Below are 18,696 nucleotides of genomic sequence, written 5' to 3'. Positions count from 1 at the left end.
TTATCAAGGAATCTAGCTCCAGGAGTTCTAGCCATTTATATAAATTTTTTTTTCTGGCGTACTTTCAGGGACTCCTCCGAAGATTCCTCCAAAAATTCATCTAGTGATTTCTCCACCAATTCTCCCAAAAAATCTTCCAGGAATACTCGGAGGAATTTCTTCAGGATTTGCTGCATGAAATCTTTGATCACTTCAATGCTTCTACTTACTGTTGGTACTAGGGGAAAAGCACTAATTTTCGACCCATTCATACGATTATGGCTTACTTTGTATAAAAATCCGGAAATTGGCACAGAATTCTTGTAGGTCGAAAATTAGTGCTTTTACCCTATAGCAGATATTTCAAGAAAATCCACAAATATTCATTCTAGAGTTTTAAAGCAACTGACTTAGGGATTTTTTTCAGAAAGATCTACAGACATCTCTACGCCAATGTTTCTAGTTATCCTTCGAAGCATTTCCATGTGAAATCTTCCTAGAACTCATTTGCATTTGCACTTGCAGGACAATCCGAAGAAATAACTGGTTGATTTCTTCAAGATGTTGGAGAATTTAGAACAATCTTGATTTTTTTTGTAAAGTATTATATTAGGAATTTCTGATGGAATCAATGAAGTAGCTTCTGTGGTTATCTTCAGAAAAAATCCAGGGTAAGGTTTTGAAGGAATCCCTAAGGAATTTCGTGGAAATCAACTCCGTACATGATCTCCTGAAAAAATCGTTGAAGTAATAGCTGTAGTAAGCTTCAGATTTATTTGTTTTCTTTTTCTTGGTTCCCATTCGGTCAATTTTTGACCTCTTTGTTGTTCCTGTTTGTTCTCTTTTCGATATTTTTTTTTTCTCTACAGCCCCAATTTTCAAAACACTTAGTCGCTACTCGCTACCGGCCTTGTCTGCAAAATATAATCCACAGATTCGATTCATTATCATAGTAATTTATCTAGGATTCGATTTTTTTCAATTATCTTAGTAATTTAACTAGGAAATCCTTAAAGACTTCCTCCAAGAGTCAGAGAATTCTTTCAAAGATCCTTGTAGAAGTTCATCAAAGGTTATTTTAGAACATTTATCAAAGGGTACTTTAGGACTCCCTAAATATATCTCGAATTTAGTTCTTGAGCGATTCTTGAAGGTATGCTTCGGGAAGTTCCTTGAACTTTATGAAATCCTGAACGACAATTGTGTAGGCAACTCTGAGAAATCCCTAGAGGCATTTCTGGAGAACTTGCTGGATGAATTTTTGAAGGAGAATCATACAGATAGTTCTAGGGAAATCGATGGGAAAATCACTAGACAAATCTCTGTAGGACTTAGGACTTTCTTGAAAGATTTCTAAAAGAATGTTTCAAGGAATCCCTGACGGATTTTCTCAGGTAAATTCTGTGGTTGATCTTAAAAAAAAACTACGAATTCTTGAAACAGCTAAAACGAAATTCGCGTAGGAATTGCTTAAGAAATCCTAAAATAGTTACCAAATGAATTCCTGAAGATAACTTCGGAGTAATGAGCTTCAGCTTGATTGGTCGCCAGTGGTTGCTACTCCAGTATTGCCAGATCAGCTGCATTTACAACAGGAACCAATCAGATGACTGCTTGGGATCAACAGACACCATCAGTATATAAGTGCTGGTGATCTTATATAATGGCGCCTGCCACGTCAGAATGCAGACCTATGAGCAAAAAAGGGGAGGAATATATGTAGCATTTATAATTGATCCACAGTAGACCGGATATACCCCTGCATCTACGCCAGTTCATGCGGGAAGGTATTTTTATGGAAGAGAGGCTTGTCTTTGGTTAGCAGACTGCCTATGTAGCAGGCGTAAGGAGAGGCGTGGTATGATGATCCTTCTCTGGTTCTAGCGATTGCTGTGATTGAACAGATTGAGTGTGATAGATTAACAGTGGAAGATAAAAGCAAGTGAAAGATACAACTACTAAGTACGAGGAAAGGAACGGGCCTTGGATCGTACCCATGACCATCTGCTTATGGAGCACAAGCGGTAGTCATTAGACCACCGAACTTCTTTTTCCTGAAGAAATTTTGTAGTAATATCTCGTAAGACTCGAAAGCTCATATCAAAACTCAGTCGCTAACAAGCTTGATGGTACAAAACCTTCTCTTAAGGAACCTCTGGCACCATCGATCAATACCAACAGCCGACAATGACAATACGTAACCGACGCCATCAAGTACACCGAAACTGCTGCTAGTTGCTGTTAGTCGAACATGCTAATGTTAATTAGCATCGACAGCTACACGTACACGACACGCACTTTGACGACGGGACAAAATGCGACGCGAAAGCATAGTTAGTGTTACATAGTGCAACTAACTAATTCCGTCCCAAATAATGTGTAACCATCAACGCATTCTTTATTCCCGTGACGTTGATTGCGTTACGTGCCGTGGGCTGGGACGTACAAGTAGTAGGCGGTCCTGTCGCAGCCGGAATCCCTCAACGTCTACTGCTGTTGTCGTTATTGATTATCATAGATGCCGAAATGTATGAAATTAGCTCGTGAGCTCAGCAGTTCGTATGTGTGAAAGAGTGTTTTTTTTTTCCACTCAAGTTCATGTTTTGGCCATTAGGACAGTGTTACTCACCATCTCAGGGTCATCGGCGGACGACAACTAATCGAATCTACGGTTCTTTTGTAGATCGGTCTATCGTCGTCTACGCGGACGATAGGGCTGTCTAACGCACCGAAAGGTTATTGGATTTATTTACCAATGGAATTGAATTAATAATCGCGCCGGTTGGACGGGTCAGCGACGAAAGAATTCGATTAGGATCTTGAAAGGAGGGAAATCGATCGCTCGATTGGTCACGTAGAAGGAGGACGATAATCGGGTTCAGTGTGGTCGAGGATTGTAAATACAGAGCTTTGTGTGACATTGAGACCTTTGGGTTGAAAGGTAGGAAAATTGTCGTTGAAATCAAAAGGATTTGTTTAAACGCGTAACATTCACGCGTTCAAATTATACTAATAAAGGGCATGAAGTAGGGAGACGGATTCTAATCTTGGAACTCGATTCACTTCGGCAGAAGGGGTTTCTGAAAGCTACTATAAGCTCATATTTGGCCACAACATGCATCGTATTCAGATGCTTCTTATTGCAAAGTTTCAGACATATCGGCCGAGAAAAACCCCCCATGCCAAAGTTAATCATGTAAGTGTCCAAGTAGCTCTGCACCCTAACTAGTTCTATTTTTTTGAATCTGACATTGAATTTATGAGTTTCAATGTAACAAGTTTGCCAAAAAATATCTGTCAAAATATTGACAAAAAAATGTTGCATTCAGTTGTTTCAAAGCTACTGTACAACATAACAAAATTCTCAAAAAAAAAATTGGAAGATTTGCGGAGAAGTCTCAGTAAAATTCAATTGTTTCTGATGAAAACTTAACTAGGGGGGTCTGTAGCCTTGAGGTTACGCTTTCGCTTCATAAGCGGAAGGTCATGGGTTTGATTCCCAGCCCCTCCACAAAAAAAACCGTCCAGCCACCAGAAGACGCCTCACGGAGGATCGTGCTTTGGGGAGCACATCCATCGTCCGTCAGTATCAGATGGTGACTGAGACAAATTGACCCTCTTCGTAGGCAACAACAGAGCTCTCTCCTACCTGCTCGGTGAGAGAAAGAGTAGGAGAGAGTGAAAGAAGATGTAAATATAGATAAGTTGAAAATAGATCGTATCGGCAAAGAAGCTACAGATCAACTGATTTCGGCACAGTATTGGCCACGAGCACAGAGTGCCTTAAAAAAAACTTAACTAGAAAGGAAACCTGATGGCATTCTAGCATGATTTGCAAATAAACATTGCATCCTGCTTCAATGAAATCATGTTGAACCCCTACGAAATAATAGTAGGATACCTAGCAATATAACCAAAAGAATCCCACTAGAAATTACAATAGAATCCTGTCTGTGATTGAAGGATAGAATTTCAGAAATTTTATTAGAATTAACAAATAAATCCAATCAGAATACACAAATCTAACTATAAACCGTTTAGACTTCCGAATAAATCAAGATTTTCGAAGGACTATCAAAAGAATTTTGTCAGAAATTTAATAGATTCTATTGGATTTTCTGCAAAAAACAATCTCGTTCAAATTTCTAACGGAATTACGTCAAATACTCCTAAAATTCCCAGCGCAATTTCAGTGGTTCTCAACCTTTATGAAGTCACGACTCCCTTAAATATCCTCGAGGACCCCTTATAATCAATATTCTCGAAATCGAAGCTTATAGAAAAAAGGGATTAGTCAGAACTATAACAATTTGTTTGGGGTAACTTATTACTTATCAAATCAAGAATCAAATTAAAATAATTAAAATTGCTATAATAATCTGGCCAGACATTTATCAAATTGCTCCAAGAAATCCAATAAGCATCTTGAGTGATTTTATCAGGTAGAAAAGTTCAGGAGAAACCTGCCAGAGATCTAGTAAAAAAATAACTCATAGTTATTGGCAAGTACAATCAATCCCGCATTGATTATCTAAACTCTGCCAAGTCTACCAAAAAAGGCTGCTCAGTACTTCTTTAGAGCCCACCAAGAAATTTTCAAAAATTATCTTACCATTGGAATAGGATACTATGGGACAAATATGCTACACACGAAAGTAAGGGCCCTGGTTGAATTCGTTAAAAGTCTCACCTGGAACTATATGAGGACGTTGGTATAAATTTGTCCGGGATATTCCCAGAAAACTACCCATAATCTGATAGCTGCTACTCGCGAGCAATCTCAAGTAATCCGCGGCTGTAATAGTTGGAGTGAATTCATTTAAGAACTTCTAGAAGAAACAGTTTTGATTTCCACCAATAGTTTACTGAAGTAATGATATCAAATTTTTCAAGGATCAGCGAACATGTAGCGAACATCTCTGACGGAATCTGCCGAGGGTTGAAATATGCTAGGAATATTTCTTGGATTAAGGACGGTTTTTAAAAAACTGTACAACTTTGCGAGGTATACAATCTAGTTAGTGAAATTGAGAATATTTGTAATAGCTTCGCGTGCACCTTGACGAGTCTTAATGGCCCATTAGGAGTCCGCAGACCACCAGTAGGGATACCCTGGCCTAAGAAGTTTCCGCCTTAAGAATCTCTGCAGTATAACCAAAATAATCCTCTCATTATAAAAAAAGCTTTCCTGCCAAGAGTTTTCTTAGAAGATAAGCAGGCAGAATTACAACAAAAATAAATGCCAGTAATTTAACAGGGTGTCGACAACCTGGAAAACCTGGAAAGGCAGGGAATGTCAGGGAAAATATTTTTGACCTGGAAAGTCAGGGAATTTCAATGGAGGTCAGGGAAAAAATATTTACCGTAAAATGGGGTGTTATGGAAAAGTGGGTTTTTAAGGGATTGATTCTCTATCAAGTTCGACAAATCACAGAAACATCATCTGAAATGCTTAAAATCATAACACAGACAATAACTTTTGAAAATTTTATCTATGTTCCGATATTTAATTATTTCTGTGAAAAAAGTATCTCTTTGAAAATAAGTGGGGTATTCTACTTTCTAGGTTACTAAACTCATTCGATAAATGCCGTATTGTATTCCAATAGATTTTTGGATTGTTTCGTGAAGTAAAACTACAATGAAAAAGTAAGGGATCTATTTTGTCAGTCGCTGAATATCGTCAAAAATGACAGTATTCAAAATTTGATGGGAAAATCTGGATAGGATGGATGGATCTGGTTATGTAGCTATTGATCCTTTTAAGCACTAACTAAACAATAGTAGTAATACGATGTTATTTTTGAATTCTTTCTGACAATTTTTTAAGGTTCAGTGACCATGTGTGTAGTGTTGTCGGGTATTGAACGCATTATGCTTCAGAGTGTGCCTTAAGTTTTCGCTCCATAGTGGAACACTTATGCCACTAGATGTTGCATGCAAATACGTCGTTCAGTGTGGTACTTTATTTGCATTGAAAATTGACAACTTTTACTGTTAAAATTAGAAGTTTGTTGAAATTATCCTAACATAAGATAGGATATTCCCAAATTACTCTGTATAGCTTCTAGGATTCGTAAAGAGTAAATATAAAGGTTATAATCCTGTTTCATCATAGTTACATTAGGTTACCATCCGTTCTGATTTAGCAGGAAATTTCTTGATTTCCAGTTTTTGAGTTTTTAAAACATTTACGAAAAAACATCTGATTTTTTTAACTGATCAAATGGTATCAGTTGCATATAAGTATGAAAATAATTTCAAGATGCAGCTTCAAAATATAATTATTATGTATAACATATTTGGCACTTAAACGGCTTGCATTTGCAGTAGTTCCAACTTGAATAATATTTAAGTAATACCAGCTTTAGATTGAACAAAATTTATGGATTTGAATGAAAACATCAACGTTATTGACCAAAAAGATGTTTTGCTGTTGACAAAATATAGTTTTATTTACACAGCTCAAAATCGTTTGCATTTCCGTCAAAAATCACACGTTTTCATGATTATCTCAGAAACCTGTTATAGAAGCGCCATCATTGGCTTCTTATATTAGTATTCTAGAAGTTGCTCGAATTTTAAGTTAAACTTTTTTTCATCTTTATACACCCAAGTATCAATCTATACTACAACCACATCAAACGAGTTGATTGTCTGCAAAGTTATCGATTAGACCAATTCCTCAACAGTTTTGGAAGTTCTTCTAAAGATTCCTCGTAAAATGCCTGTACTGATTCCCTCAAGTATTTATTCCGCAATTTCTTCAGAACAGATATTATTTCAAGAATTTTTTTCATTTATATAGAATATCCCTTGAATGTCTTCAAGGAATTTGGTTTGAATGAATCTCTTCGATAATTCATTGTAATTTGGTGAGATTTCTTGGAGCTACTCATAGTATAAATTGTTAAAGGATTATGCGAGTAGTTCTTCAGATCATTGCTAGAGGCACGACAAATTTAAGATATGCACGAGAATTTTTTTTATTAGCGTAACTTTGAATCCTTGAATTCATTTCTTTAAGATAGCCAGATAGCCGTAGCGGTAAACGCACAGCTATTCAGCAAGACCAAGCCAACCGATCGAGGATCTTTTCGGGTTGGAAATTTTCTCGACACCCCAGGGCATAGAGTATCTTCGTACCTGCCACACGATATACACATGCAAAAATGGTCAATTGGCATAGAAAGCTCTCAGTTAATAACTGTTAAAGTGCTGATAAGAACACTAAGCTGAGAAGCAGGCTTCGTCCCAGTTGGGACGTAACGCCAGAAAGAAGAAGAAGAAGAATCTATAGATAAGTATCTTCGTACCTGCCACACGATAAACACATGCAAAAATGGTCAATTGGCAAAGAAAGCTCTCAGTTAATAACTGTGGAAGTGCTCATAAGAATACTAATCTGAGAAGCATGCTTTGTCCCAGTGGGGACGTAACGCCAGATAGAAGAAGAGAAGAAGATAAGTTCCTTCGACAAGAAAACAAAGGCAACATTCATATCAGAAGTCTTAAAAACTTAAGTCTTATTTAATAAAACAAAATACCTGTAACGAATAATCTATATAAATAAAAATGGAGTGGTGTTTGTATGTCACGAAATGGCTTCAGAACGGGACAACCGATTTGGACAATTCTTTCACTGCTGTCTTCTTTAAGGGTTCCGACGTGTTCGTCTGAAGAAAAAGTCAAGGAATGTTTTCGGAAAATCAGTTAAACAGGAGCGAATTAATATGTCATTTTATATGGGATGTTTCATGGCATTTTTCAACAGCCTACTTGATGGCAAGACGAAGTTTGCCGGGACCACTAGTTGCGAATAATTATTAAAAATATTAAAAACTTACAAAGTATTTCTGAGATATTCTTAAGAGCTACAAATGTTTTTCTTAAAAATTTAAATACTTTAAAAAATTGAGATAGTCCTCTGGAGGTGTAATTAATGGAAATCTTAGAGAATAAAGTACGATTTTTTGGAATAGTTTATGAAACAATTCCTTTTGATATTAAAGAAATATGTGTGGAGAAAAGCGTTGAGGAACTTCTGGCAATATATTTAACAATATTTAGTATACTCATAATGCGGAAGATGTCAAAATTTTCGTTTGTGTGTGGAATTTGTGAGGTTGTACAGAATATAACTTTCAATTGAGTTTGATTAGTGACACAGGACTTTCAAAGCTTCTAATCTCATTCACACGAATTTTGAAGTTCTAAAAGTTAATTCTCAAGTGCTCAGTTTTATCAAACCACCATGAAAAAGCTCCAGAAAATTATCTGACAGGTGTATTTGAGTAAAGTAAATCCTTTGCTTTATTCATACGACCCATAACATAAAATATATATCATGCAAAATAGTCTATAACAATACTTATTACGGTCCAAATTCAATTCAAATGAGTGGTCTGGATTTTTTCTGAAAACGACTCGAAGGTCAGGGAAAGTCAGGGAATTTCATTTTCAAATTTGAGTCGACACCCTGTTTAAATAGTATACTTACAATCGATTAAAAAAAAATCGAGATGATAGCATAAACTTATGGAAAAGTCTCGTCAAGATAGGCAGGGAAATCTTACCAGGAATGTCAGTCGATGAACACAAGGACTCGCGTTAAAAGGTGTAGTTATATTGGAGTAATAGTAGTAGAGAGTAGAGAGTAGTAATAATATTAGAGAAATAAAAAAAAATCGAATCCTGCCAGAAATCTCAAAAGAATCTCACCAAACTCCTGTTGCAATTACACTGCGGAACACGTTTTTCTCTCAAGCATCAAAATACCGCTATTTACTATATTAACCCCTCTACCGGCAGCTTCATTTTTTACCTCTAAAAATATATTCAAATCGCGATAACTTTTTTGTTTCTCTATATTTTTGCACCATTTTTTCACAAGATCTCAAAAAACCTCTTCTTAAGGGTTGCTGAATCGATTGTCGTTTTCAAAAATATTACAGCATGTCTAGTTTTTGTGATATTGACTGTTGAAAATTCAAAATTTGACTATTTCAGCCAACTTGAATGCAAGTTTGCCAGCTTGTATGGCAATTTATTTGCTTAATTTGTCACAGAATTCAACCTTCATGTGTATAACAATAATTATCAACAAAGTTCATAATACTTTTGATGCTTAGATGTTATTTTTTGATGGTTTGGAAAAGTATTGTATTTTGCCATATAAGAGAAACGAAGAGTTTTGTATGGAGACTGCAAGCATGTTGGTAAATCGATTAAATCTTATAAATCTTAATTTAATGGTGCAATTTCATCCAAATCATATCTGAAATGAAAGTTTAAGTCATATGCTGCATGCTTGTGGGATTAGATCACAAAAAAGTTTGATAAATCATTGCTTAAACTTCATGTAAACATCAATGAAAACAGTCTTTTATAGAACTTTGGTGACCTGTAGCAAAACATTGTGAAGTGCTGGAACATTTCTGAGAACGGCATCCGATACAGCAACCCCAAATCTACTAGACACACATCATTTGATCCTTGAGACACGCAAAAATGTCATTTTTGTTACGCTGTATTATCAATGATTCTTCGATGATATTAAAAATATATAGGTTCACCAAATTGTTCTCGATTTCAGATCACTGATTTTTCAGAATACTTAGGCTTGAAAAAAATGTATTGTAAAATGTATGTAAACCAAGCCCTAAGTATCAGCTTTTAGTCTATTGGCCTTCTTGGTATGACCTCATCAACTTATCTGAGATAAAAAGGCCGAATTGTCCTCGATTTATTCTACCTCAGTGTTATGCAAAACTCACGCTTGAGATTTTTCATGCGTGAGTTCCCGAGCAAAGCTTGAAATCATATTGAAAACTAATTTTGATTTTGTAATTTTGCGAATTTTGATAACTCAGTTTGCTGTGATTTTGGTCGTTTTAATGGTTAAAATATCAAAACTGAGAGAAGAAAAATCTCGCGTTCAGTATCATAAGGGCGTATCTGCAATGATCGATTTCTCTTCATCGATCTTCCTTCTTGCATAATACATAGCCGGTCAACTGTTTTCGACTGCTAGTTTTGTTTTACTAGAAAGTATTCATCATCCTTCGGCGTGTAGCATCGTAAAACGTTCCAGAAATCGATTAAAATTCATGACCTAATCAAAGAGAAAATCGACGAAGAGAAATCGACCACCGCAGATACGCCTGTATGATACTGAACGCTAGAAATGTTCCCATGAAATCAAGATGAAAACTATTTTTGCAATCAGTTACAGAAAATTGAAAACTGTTTCTATTATCATGGAGAGCAAATTGAGAACTCATTGAGATATACATATTTTTGATTGATATTGAAACAAGTCTGCGACAAAATAAATGCTTTATTTTTATATTCTCATAGTGTTTATACATGTAGGACGTATATATTTGTAATTATATAAAATTAGAACATTAAAAAAAAATTCAAAATGATAGCAGAACAAAAACAAAATATGATATCGAATATTTCAATGATAAATTGATATCAAATTATGACATCAACTTGATGCTAAAAACAAGATATGTTTTTGAATTGCTTCCTTTTTGATGTTGGACTTTGCTCGGGTTGCCAGCTACGTAACTCAGCAGTCCAAAAATCATGGATGAGTTGGCTCATCTGATTGATTCACTGCCTCGTAAATTCCACAGTTTTCTCGTACAAAGCCATGATTCTTTCTTAGTCTGGTAGAATAATAATAATCCTTAATAACCTAGACAACTACATACAGTTTTTATGAGTTTTTTTGACGGGTTATGTGACTGAATTAGTTTTGATGAATTGAGTGTGGTTGAGTAATTTTGCCTGAAAATCTCAAGCGTGAGATTCGCGAGCATATCTTAAATGAGTTTGCTCTCGCCGGGTTGGCTCATCGATTGAGTTTGAGTGTGGGTCTATCAACACTGACCAAGCTATGCATTATATCGCACAGCTCAGCAAAATTCGTGATTCTTGGAAAAAACAGGCAGTGGACTTCTCCTTATCCCAATCGTCTTCTTAACGACCCTAGACCATGTAGAAAGCTCGCTTAAAAGAGCACTTTACAGCGAGCTTGGGCTAACACTGTTGCTTACTAGTCAAAAAAAAGTTGGCGGGAAACGTACGAGGAGGAGCAATTTTTCTCCATGTAAATTGAGCTAATAAATACAAATACGGATATATGAGACACATAACAGAATCATAAGCGATAGTTTTCGAGCCCAACTCTGCCTCATGAAAAATTTAATGAAATATCCCCAAACTCTACAGTCGACAAACATTGATATGAGCCAGCGCCAGTCATTCCTTGCAGGCCGAACTCTTATCCCACAATTCTCTTCTCTATAACCTCGCTCCATTGCAAAGCGAAAAAAATCTGTCCCAAACTCGATTCGATAATCCACCGTAATCCAAACTGAACAAAAGCCGGACCACAGAAGGAGGCATATCCTTGTGGCCAATCCCCAAAAGAACTGCACCCACCGAACACTGGGAGTAGTCAGCAGCTCCCAGTCATCAGGCTCGGACAACGGGACGCCAACGATGCCAGTCATGTAGCGTGCCCCGCGGTCATTATTATCATCGGCAAAGTCTCGTGGGAAGCATAAACCCACTCCACTTATCGCACACACGATCGAACTTCTCCAGTTGTTAAACGAAAACAACACGATGACGACTAACTTTCCGAACTTTTTCCATTCCATTCATCATCCCGGGTCACTACGTCCCACCCACCCCTTCAAATTCAGGGCGCGCGGGGGTGGTACCATTATCTTGCTGCCCTCTTCGCCGCCCTCTCTGGGCTTAAACTGCATCGAAATCTCTAGAAGAAGCTCAATGGTGGTCGGTGCACTACCCGACAAGCGAATTGCAACAAAATTGTGACAGATTTCCTTAAACTGTTTTGAAACAAAATGAGTTCGTAACAGATCTCGATAACTTTTTCAGATCGACGTAATTAACTTTCATACGGTTTTGAGAAAGTTAGTTAAGAAGAATCACAACCTGTCCTCTAAAACTAAATGAATCCCCTTTATAATTTTTTCCGTGTACATCGCTCAAATTTTGGATGCCATCAGATCGCGTTAAAACACTAGGAAGTTCCTATCGTTTCCCACAAAAATTGTATGACAAAATGATAAAACGTTCCATTCAGTTACTTACGACGTTTTTGTACCAGTGTAAAATCGACTCAAGTAGTGTTTTGTTTTGATTCGTGGTTAAGTAGTTACTTGTCTCTCCATACAACGGAGCGGCGAAAGTAATAGTTAGGTTGCAAAAATTTAAAATCTTACTTACGCCTTTTTGTAAATCCTGAAATCAAACGTTCTAAAAGTGAAAAATCGAGTTGGTTTAGACCGGAACGTGTAGAACTTCGTCTGCAAAACACGTAGGATTGATAAAGTTTGTGAACTTTTCTGACTTGAGTCTGTTTGAATAAGTTTTCGAGAAATGTTGATATAATACGATCCTAAATCCATTTTTAAGAAACACATATTTACTCAATTCTCTTATGTTTTGTATCGGTTCAAGTCCAAAAAAAACAAATTATTTTGTTTTTTGTTTTGAATTTATGCCACACCCCTAGATTTTAACTCAGATTTTGGATGGATCCCGTGTACCTTCCGATTTGTCAAATAGGAACAAACCCAGTGTTAAAAAGCAAACACCTAGTGGATTTTCGTCGACAAAGTAGACGTAAAAAATGATTGAAAGTGTCAAGATTAAAATTTGTCATTAAATAAAAATAAGATCTTTTGGAAAATATTAAGACTCTTTAATTGTGATACAATTTTATCGCATTCCACTAGTCGGGTAGACAAGCATAACAGTCCACTTGGATCGATAGTAAACCGAGTGGAAAAAAATGGGAGTCGGCAATGAGCTTTATGCGTGCTGTTGGCTGGCTGCTGCTACAATTCGACCTCAGCTGGCCGCAGACAGGGCGGCTGGCTGGTCGGAAAGTCTCACCACACTGAAAACGGCTCTAGCATTATATGCAAAAAGGGCCTAACTCGACAATGTGAACAAAAATGAGATTTTATGATGTTGTTATCAGAAGAGTTGTTATCCACTCATATCTACGTTGATCCTCATTCGTTTTACGTGTTTTTATGATTTCACTAAGGGGCCTGTTTAAAATCAAAGCTCCAAGTGGGCCTAACTCGAATCGAAAGGAACTAACTCAGACAACAGCAATAACTTTAATAGGCACAATGGTATGTGTTCATTACATTTTTCTCTGAATCATTTTTCTATAATTAGTGAAAAGACTTGAAGACTTACTTGGTTTAACTTTGTATTCTTTAAAATTATCTAACTTTATGAAGGCCCAACTTGAACAACATTTTCGGTAGGCCAAACTAGTAGAGCCTAACTCAAAAGACGACTGTCATAGAGGACCTAATAAGAAGACGATTCACGAAAAGGATTATCTAGTAACACAATTTGAAATCTTTATATTTCTGTAAAGTTCAATGTGGTTTGTTAACTACCATTGTTCTGGGACATACAGATGTGTAGACAGCCTTTGCAAGTTTGGCAGTTAGGCCCTTATCACATGTTATACTAGAACTAACCATAGTGCTGAGGGTACCTATTGATGGTAGCCTACCCCCTCCCCTCTTGCTCCAAAGTATCTACGTGGCTGCATGGTGGGATGCGGTCGGTCACTGGCAATTATTCTTTCCGAGGATTATTTTGTGGAGTGTGCTGTGCACCATACACATACAGTGTGCGCGCTTGAGAGAGGGAGAGATTTACGCTTGTTGGTACAATTGGTCCGTTTTCGGGGCAAGGTTGGCTTTGATGAATCGTTATTTTGTTCCGAATGCGGTCGGAAAACATCCGGCCCTAGTGGATCCCAGTGATTACGATTTTTGGTGTGCTTTTGTAAATGTTGATTAACGTTCGATGCATGTTTAAGTGTTTGCAATTGGAAGCGCGGTGAGATCTTTTTTAAACAAAATTTTTCAAATATCTCTGTATAAATCACTCAAAGATAGCCGATGTTATTTTGCAACAACTTTGACATTCAAACAGCACTTTTGTAACAATTTTGACGTTCAAAAAGAATTGCATATGACATTCTCTGTTTTAACCAAAAAAAATGTCATGAACGCTTATGACATTTTTCTGGTAAGGCGTGATTGTTTTCATCGCACTGCATGACATTCAGGAAATGTGCAATACAAATGAAAACGTAGTGTGGTTCACTATTCTAAACTCAGAAAGAAGCTCAAAGCTCCACCACCAGCTGTGAGCTACCTTTCAGATCTTTTGTAACATCTCTCGGTGTTGTTAAATTTATTACAAACTCATAAAAAGCATCACAATCGAATTGGATTCCGCAGCAAGACACATTTGAGCTGAATGTTTTCTTTATTTAACTAGTTCTAGACTATGAACAAAGAAGAACAGCCAGCTCATCACTTTCGTTGTCCTCAACACAGCGACAGGTCTCGGTGGCCGGTGCTGTTGTGGACTAAGACGTTGTTCGCCTCAGTATCGGGATTTCCATCAACACTGTTTTTCTTCCACGCTGTGCTTCGCTCAGCATCGTGTAAAACACCCTAGTTTTTTTACGACCCTCATCCTCCTACTATCGTTCTATCATCTTCCACCAAGACTTGGTGGGTGGGTCATCATCGCAGAACCACCCTCGACTGGTGCCGTAAAAATACTGCAATAAAGAAAAGAGTAGCTACAGGAGCCGCTGCTGCTGCTCTTGCGGGAAAATGCAATTCCGTCTATCATTCTCCTTGGGTGCGCATCCTGCGGCCATGAATGGGTCTTATGCAGTTTCTTGCTTGCTATTCTAGGTACAGGGCTGGTAGCATGTCTCTTTTTTAACCTGGTCTGTAGAGTCACCTTTTTCTGTTTCTCCTTGCATTTAACTCTCGTGCAAACTTCTAGAGGCTCAAGAAATTTGCAGATACTTACGCGATCATTCAAAAGGCTCTTCGAGAATTTCTTCACAGATTATTCGAGAAAAAGCTTCAAGAATTCTTTTAGGCAATTGATCTAGGAATTTCTCTAGCATTTCATCCAAGAGTTACTCTTGCAGTTTTTGCAAACATTTCTCAATTAAAATATCCATGGAATTTTTGAAATTATATTAAACGTTTCACAGCAGCAATTATCAATGTATTTGATGAGATCATTCTTACAAAAATGTCTTCTTGAATTCCGTCTGGTATTTTTAGGGAATTTTTCTAGAGAATCATGCTGGATATTACTCAGGGATTTGATTGCTTATTTTTACAACTGGCTTACCCAACGTGGCTACTGCTACCCATGTGCCAACGGAATTTGGTAACAAAATGACAAAATTAACAAAGAAATGTCTTTATCAATAACTGTCTGTGAAAGTACTCGGAGAACACAAGTACAAATCAGTGGAAATGTTATGTCCAGAAGTAGAGGATTTCCAATGATTATATATTTTCAACATTACCCGACATTGACCTGCGACTGATAATAAAGACTGAAAAATCGCCTAAATTTATGCTCTAACCATACTCCCATACTCCATTGAGCATGTTGACTCAAAGCTGTTGTAAGGTTCTCATACAAAATTCTAATAAGCGGATTTTTCACCACCGCTTAGGTCTTAAACCTAGTTAAATCGTAAAGGTAAACGTGGTACGACTCAAGCAAAGGTGAAGAAATCGGGCCCTTGGAACTTTCAATGCTGTTATAGTGTTTCTTCTGCTGTGAAATATTTCAAAAGTTCCGGAATATTCTACGAATCGGAGAGAATAGTGTTGCAACAATGATAAAAAACTTTAAATGAAAAATGTCGCTTCTGTTCCCTTTGTTCTCGCTTGGAAACATATCGGTACATAACTGTTAAAATGAATACTTTTTCGTGTTGTATAAGCAAGCCTCAACTACCTCCGTCAGTAATAGATGTTCCGACAGCGAAGCCTGCGACATTTTCGTCTATCTTTATTGATGTTACCCTTAACACCGACTAATATAAATAGCTGTTGTAGTTTTCTATCATTAAAGTAAACTGTTGTAGTGCTTTGAACTTTATATCGCAGTGCTCAATGAAAAATATGATAATTAATGGTTTTATCAATTTATCTACAAAATCCAACAAGATTTTCTCAGGAGAAAAAAGTTCCTATTCTCAAGACGTGCAGTCGCTACCAGCCCTGTAGCCTTATGAGAGAGAAAAGAAGGCGAAGGGGCAATCAGAGGAATCTTAATTCTCTCCTTATACCTAACCTCGTTTCGTTTGTATGTTCTGAACGTGTTATGCAGGGATAGAAAGGGTAAATTTGAGTTGTGGGAAGCGGTGGGTGATTGATGCTCTATACGTGAGCAATCCACCACAGGATTCTTGTTTGCATAAACATAGAGCCCTTTTTTATCGAATACTAAAAAAAACGTTACTAACGCCAATCTTCTCTCTTCTCCCCCTCGATTTTGCAGGTTGATTCATTCCCACTAGATCAGCAATCGATCGAAATTCCAGAGACCGAGTGTTCGGATAGCTGCGAAAACGACGTCGACATGGATGAGTCGGACAGCTGCGATAACGATGCCGACGACAACGACGACTCCGAAGGTGAGCTATCTTATTGATCCCAAAAGCTAGGCTGACCATTCGAAATGGGAAAGTACCGTTTTTGAGACCTTGACGGACGGTCTCATCTCTTTTTCAAGAAAATTTGCATAGACTTCCGGATAATTATGACGCATTGGTCAACCCACGCTAAGCAGAAAAAAATTGTATTTCAAAATTTAATATCATCTAATTTGAATTTTTCCCCAGACGATGACGAGGACGACGACGATATCCACAGTACGGTCGTGACGGGGAAACTCCTGCTGGATAACTACGACGACATGGATCACGACAGCGGGGGTGCCGGCGGCGGCGGAGGTGGCGGCAGTGGAAGCCACGACAAGAAAGCCCGCCTCGAAGCCCTGCTGGAAGCTGCAGGTAAGATCGATTGGTTCTAGCATTGAGTAAATGGATTAGTGGGATACAGCTTCTCGTGGAGAATGTTGGCTGCCGGGAGACATAGGGTTTCCTGATAGGTGGTTGAGGGAAGCATCCGGGACATGTCTCGACGAGGCACCAAGTGGATTCGGATGAAGTTGGGATTTCGAGAATGGAAGCATTCGGGATGATAGGTTTTACTGTAACGACAGATGGCATCCGCTGTAGGCATCGTAATCCAGGTCATCTGGTTGACGAAGTCTTTTTCCTGAAACATTTCGAGCATTTGAACATTCAGAGCTTTTAACAAAGTGACTCATCATACCGAGTTGGAAACTTGGAATGGGTGCTTCATAGCGATCGTTTTCTTCCTACAGATGTCCATCTGGAAGGTGGTGTGGAAGTAGTGATCTATCATCGTCTGCTCGTAGAATCCAGGTTTCCTTAGACAATCGATGGAAATATTGAATTGTTTCACATTCGAATGTGGATGACCTAAACAGTTACATGAGTCAATTCGTGGCTTTTTGGGAATTTGATGTTCTTCTTGATTTGTAGTGCGCCACATTGCTCTCAATTTTGTTTTCCAGTGTAATACACCTAATCTGCCAGACTTCAGTGGATACCTGAGTATGGTAAAGCCTACTGTGTTTCGAAAGCTTAGCATGTAGCCATATTGGGGAAGTGGCTACATTGTCTCTAAGATTGTTGCCTGAGTCTAGAGTTACAGTGATACCTCCATGAGTCGATGTTCCATGACTCGATATCGACTCATGGAACCATACTAAAAACAACATTTCATGGTTACTATGATGGTCCCTAGAAGCAGCTTTCCAAAGGATTGCTGTTCCATGACTCGATATTTCCATGAGTCGATGGTTCCTTCAATATCGACTCATGGAGGTTTTACTGTTTATCCTTGTGAAATCTATCTAAAGATTTTGCGCCTTTAAAATACTAAACTAGGATCTCAATGTTTTGAATGAATTTCTTGGTTCTGAATCAGGACCACATATAGTCAGTCAAAATGTTGCTGCTGCCGCTAAAAAAATAATTTGAACAAAACTTGAAATTGAAAATATTTGGCGAAAATATTGTAATTTCAGCCAGAATTGTTCAACAGAATGTTGAACTTCAAGTCCAGTATCTCAGAGTTTCATCACACAGTTTCAACTGTATTCAAGTAACCACTAGCCCGCTAATTCGCCTTTTTGGGCTTATAGGGCTGCTAAATACACTCTGGACCTAAACGGTGAAGAGCTAGTTGCTATGATATCACGAGCGTGTGATGCTTCCATGCCGAGAAAAGCCCCTCCTAGAGAGAACAGGCCGCCAGTGTATTGGTGGTGCGAATCAATTGCAAATCTTCGAGCAATCTGCCTTCGGGCTAGACGAAGAATGCAACGCGCACGCACAGAAGCACAAAAAGAGGAACGTGGTGCAGCATTCAGAGAGGCAAAGTTGGCTCTCAAAAAGGAAATCAAGAGTCGAAAACAGGCATGCTTTGAAAGTCTATGCGAGAGTGCCAATTCTAGTCCATGGGGTGACGCCTACAGAGTGGTAATGGCTAAGACCAAAGGAGCCATAGCGCCCCAAGAGAAATCGCCCGAGTTGCTGCGATCGATAATCGATGTACTCTTCCCGCACCATCCCATAAGCCCATGGCCCCCAGCGCCGTATGCGGCAGATGAAGGAGAAGAAGTGGCGAGAGTGACGAACGAAGAGCTGGCAGAAGTCGTGAAATCATTCGCGTCAAACAAGGCACCGGGACCCGATGGTATCCCGAA

At 38.1% G+C, this 18,696-nt stretch overlaps 1 protein-coding gene across 7 annotated transcripts in view; it reads left to right on the top strand.

Moving 5' to 3' along the window:
- The window catches only part of LOC5565160 (ankyrin repeat and KH domain-containing protein mask), a 146,853-nt gene that overhangs the window by 67,597 nt on the left and 60,560 nt on the right, over positions 1-18,696 (top strand). For all 7 annotated transcript variants that reach the window (XM_021838443.1, XM_021838442.1, XM_021838445.1 and 4 more), the window contains 2 exons: positions 16,396-16,531; positions 16,739-16,909. In XM_021838443.1, the coding sequence (XP_021694135.1) occupies positions 16,396-16,531; positions 16,739-16,909 (307 nt within the window). The remainder of the gene's footprint in view (positions 1-16,395; positions 16,532-16,738; positions 16,910-18,696) is intronic.

Source organism: Aedes aegypti, chromosome 1, assembly GCF_002204515.2.
Source record: "Aedes aegypti strain LVP_AGWG chromosome 1, AaegL5.0 Primary Assembly, whole genome shotgun sequence".
In the NCBI taxonomy this organism is placed as follows: domain Eukaryota; kingdom Metazoa; phylum Arthropoda; class Insecta; order Diptera; family Culicidae; genus Aedes; species Aedes aegypti.
This window is presented reverse-complemented; position numbering and strand designations above follow the sequence as displayed.